Consider the following 3,983-nt stretch of genomic DNA (forward strand, 5'->3'; position numbering starts at 1 on the left):
TACATAAAACACTTAACAAATTCATATTAAAAATAAAACCTAACACAACTACAGTCATTTAGCACTAATGCCCAGTTCAGACAAAAGATTCACAACGAGACAGGCTTAAACTACTGGTGCAACACTGAAACCCTGCCAGTTCACACCAATACGACAAGACAATGCATCTTCTCAATAGCAACGAAGCTCTGTACTAACTAACTGCTAGATTTTCAAGCTTTTTTTGAAGCTGGATATCATTTGTAGCGTCCTAAAACATAAAATGAGAATAGTGATTTGCTACAGTTGCATTCTTTTTGATGAAACAATGAAAAAATAAAATGAGAGTGACTTTTAAGCGACTTAACCAGCTGACTTGGCAAAAAACCGATTGGCTGTTGAAACAGGTGACGTGCTTTACATTCTAAAACCAGCCACTAAAGATTTGACAAGCTGAGGTGTACACAACGCCATCAGCCAGCTTGAGTTGACCTGAGACAACCACACTGCTGCAACTCTTTTACCTGCAATGTTCCAAAACCTGTTTATCTCGTCTTGAATCTCTGATCAACACTGGGCTTAAATAACCCCAGCTTAAAATTTCAGCAATTCTTCAGCAGAAATATGATCATATTTGCTGCTGTTTATAACTATGCGTCCAACCAGCTACACTCAAGACCGTTTAGTTCGTCATTTTAATGTGTTCAAGGTAGCTACTGGCTAACAGTAGGCTACCTGCTGCCAGAGCCAAGTAGAGAAAGAGTTGTGGTATCTGTTACTAGCAATATGACGTGTGTTGATGCCTCTGTTGCCTGTAACATCCACACCACAGAGTAACGGCAGCTCAGGTAATGTAATGAGGCATCAACATCAGCATTGTGATTCAGTCTGGTAGATACCAGTTGTATAGAACCATATTGGCACTGTGTTGTGATACCCAAACCTGCTGCCAAGATGGCGACGGCCCTAGCCATCACACTTTGAACGGTTCTGAGCTCAGCAGCCCCACTTTCCCCAGCACCTTGGTGACAGCGGGCAACAGTTGGTCTTTAAAGACCCACAGTCGGGTGTCCACATGGAGCTGCTCCACTGGCCGTAGTGTCGGGGTACTGATTGGGCTGTGAATGATCCGACAGATGTCCGGTGGAACCTTGAATGCTTGTCCAAACATCTTGAGCACTTCATGTACTGAGGTCTGCTCCACTGACCTGTGATACACATAAACATTCACACATGAACCTCAAAATATCTGTAGTCCATGTACCGTATTCATCCACATTATGAGTGTGTGAGCCTTGAGGAAAAGCCAATAACATTCTGAGAAGTAAGCCTACTTTGGTTGAATTATCAACTTGTGGGGGTGGTATATCTTTCTGTCGGGCTCCTCCCTGTAGATGTGCTCCAGGATATTAAAGCCGGGCACTCCTTTCCATTGAGGCAGGGGCCCCCTTTTACTTTCCTCAAAGGGTTTCTTGGGAAAGATGTGGTTCTCAATGAGGAACACCCCCTTCTGCATAATGGTTCAATGGGTGCAGCATAAATGTTGGAAAGAAAATATATAAAGAGTTTAATAACTAATAAATAAGTTTGTGTAAAATGTTGTGTTATTCTGAAATTCACACACAAAATTACCCTACATTTGGATGCTGCTGTTGGAGCATGTTCATCAGAGACATCAAGTTGTTGTGTTGGTATGGCATTATAATCTCATCTATGTCGTTCAGCAGGACGTAGCGGGACCGGTCCATGGATCTGTAAATGCACTCATTGAGAGTGGCCAGCTGGCCAAAATAGTGCACGTCCCCTCCATACTTGGAGAAGAGCCAGCCACTCGATGGATTCAGATGCTTGTCGATGGGCCAAGGAACCATCTCCACAAAGCCCTCCTGGACGTAGCTCTGCAACAGGTGGTTGAGGTCTGGGCCGCAGCTGGTGTTATAGATCACCACTCTGTCCACACCCAGCAATCTGTAATGTGAGGCAACGGTTAAAATGTATCACTGATAGATATCATCCAAAACTGGGAGTGTATCTCTTTTGAACAAATGACTAAAAGCATGTTCAATGCGGCAGTGGTTGATGAGATGTGGCCTGACTTCACTAAACAAGTCTACCAAGTTTAATTGTACAGACAGATGCTATGTCATGCCTGATTCCAGCACACATACAACAATATTTCCATACACCATGGTGCCGCACACCACCACAACCTCCACATATAAATGCATAAATGAATTCACAACTAGTAAACAGCAATATCTGTTGTGGCCCTGAATATAGTGCCTTTTGAAGCTTGTAATTGTTTAAGGAACTGTCTGACATTTTGGAATTTGCTTTCTTGCCAGTAGTTAGATCAGATCAGAAGATAACTGGCGCATTGCTACTATATATGCCTTGTAAATTAGTAGTCTGTAATCTACAGCATGTGTGCACACTTCTAAAGCACATCATTGTAGTCACTTCTTCTCAACGCCTGTTACATATATTTAGGATGCCATGTTAGTGGAAGCACATTTACATCCAAAGATGCAGTTTTTTACATACAGTGTCAGTGGGACAGTGATTTGACATTTTTGACATTGTGATTCGGGTGTTGTTGCTGTGCTGACCTGTACATCTCCAGGGTCTGTGCATACTGAAGCACGTTGTTGTAGTCTCCAAACAGGTTGGAGATGCAGACTGTGAAGTTAAGCTGCAACTTTCCCCCCTTGTTCCCCTCAGTCTTTTTGTTTCTTATAGGAAGCCAAGTTTGGTTAAATACCCTCTGCCTGTCTGGCTCAGTCTGAGTCAGAAGAGTAACATGTGTGGCATTGCAGTTTTGAGGAATCTGACACATGACATCCGTAGTGACGAAGGGAAAACCAAAGTTGTCTGAGTGTTGTAAAATATTTGTTGGAGTTGTAGTTGATAAGTGGCCCTCACAGCAGAAAAGACAGTAAAGAGGTTGGATGGAGTCTCTCCTAAATATCCCAATGATGCGTATATCAAAGCCATTCACTCTCTGGTCCATGAAGGCTGACACTAGTAAGTGCTTGGTATTGTTGAGGGGGGTGATGGTCTCCTCAGAGACGCATAAAGGGCAAATCTTTGCAGCCCATCGCAGCTTTGGGATGGACCTGTATATCCTAGGTGTTCTCACAGTGATGAAGTAAATAAGTAAGATGAAGGTAGCAACGAAGAGTAAGAAGAACTTCCTTCTTAATTCTTTTGCCATCCAGCCACCGATGAGATCGATGCCCAACCTGAGGCAGAACAAAGCAAACACACCCTGTTATTACTACAGGGATTATTACAAGAATTACAATAAGAGAGCTGAAAAATTACTTTATAAAGGAAGCTTAGAATATGTTAAGTAAACTCGAGGAACATTGTTATTTTTTTTATTTTTACAAGTAGGCATAGACTTTTGGTTTCACATCAGACACAAGCAGCGGTCTCTTGGCTGAATGTTTGACTGGTCCATCAACCTTAACATAACATTTTTTCTTTCTCTTACATATCTCTCTCATTTGCATGTAAAATGACACCCTGTCACCGCACAATATTAGTCAGTAGAGACTAAATGACATGGAATGATACAGGAAAAGCCAAAAATGTGTTGACATGTACTAAGAGAATAGTCTGCATAACACCTATGTTAAAATCGTTAAAAAGGGACTTACTCATTCTACCTCATTTAAAATATGAAAATATAAAAAATGTGTTCATTCATTCATCACAGATGGCACTCTACAGATGTAGAGTGCCCTTCCCTTTTACGCTCAGTTTAACCTACTGTGGAAAAACCTGATCCCCAACAAGCATTAAGTAATAAGAAACAGGAACAGTACACCTTAACTTAGAATAATATAGTTAATCATTGTCCCAACTTTGCCTAACCACCACATTTATATCAGGGAAGTGAGAAAACTGATCATGAAGTCGTGAAAAATCCGTGTATCATTCGTTCTTTTCATATTCAATTGACATTACAAAATCGGAAAATGAAAAAACGGTTTGTTATT

The 3,983-nt window shown here is 41.4% G+C and overlaps 1 protein-coding gene across 1 annotated transcript; it reads right to left on the bottom strand.

The window, feature by feature from the left end:
* Nucleotides 1-3,948, bottom strand: LOC118336645 (the record flags this gene model as incomplete). Its single annotated transcript, XM_035673306.1, is given in 4 exon segments — nt 1-1,187; nt 1,314-1,489; nt 1,617-1,947; nt 2,589-3,948. Coding segments are annotated over 4 exon segments (1,347 nt in total). The 5' UTR covers nt 3,194-3,948.
* Between the last annotated feature and the right edge of the window lie 35 nt (nt 3,949-3,983).

The sequence above is a fragment of the Morone saxatilis genome, unplaced genomic scaffold, assembly GCF_004916995.1.
Source record: "Morone saxatilis isolate NCDOM2014 unplaced genomic scaffold, NCSU_SB_2.0 Contig3, whole genome shotgun sequence".
Lineage (NCBI taxonomy): Eukaryota > Metazoa > Chordata > Actinopteri > Moronidae > Morone > Morone saxatilis.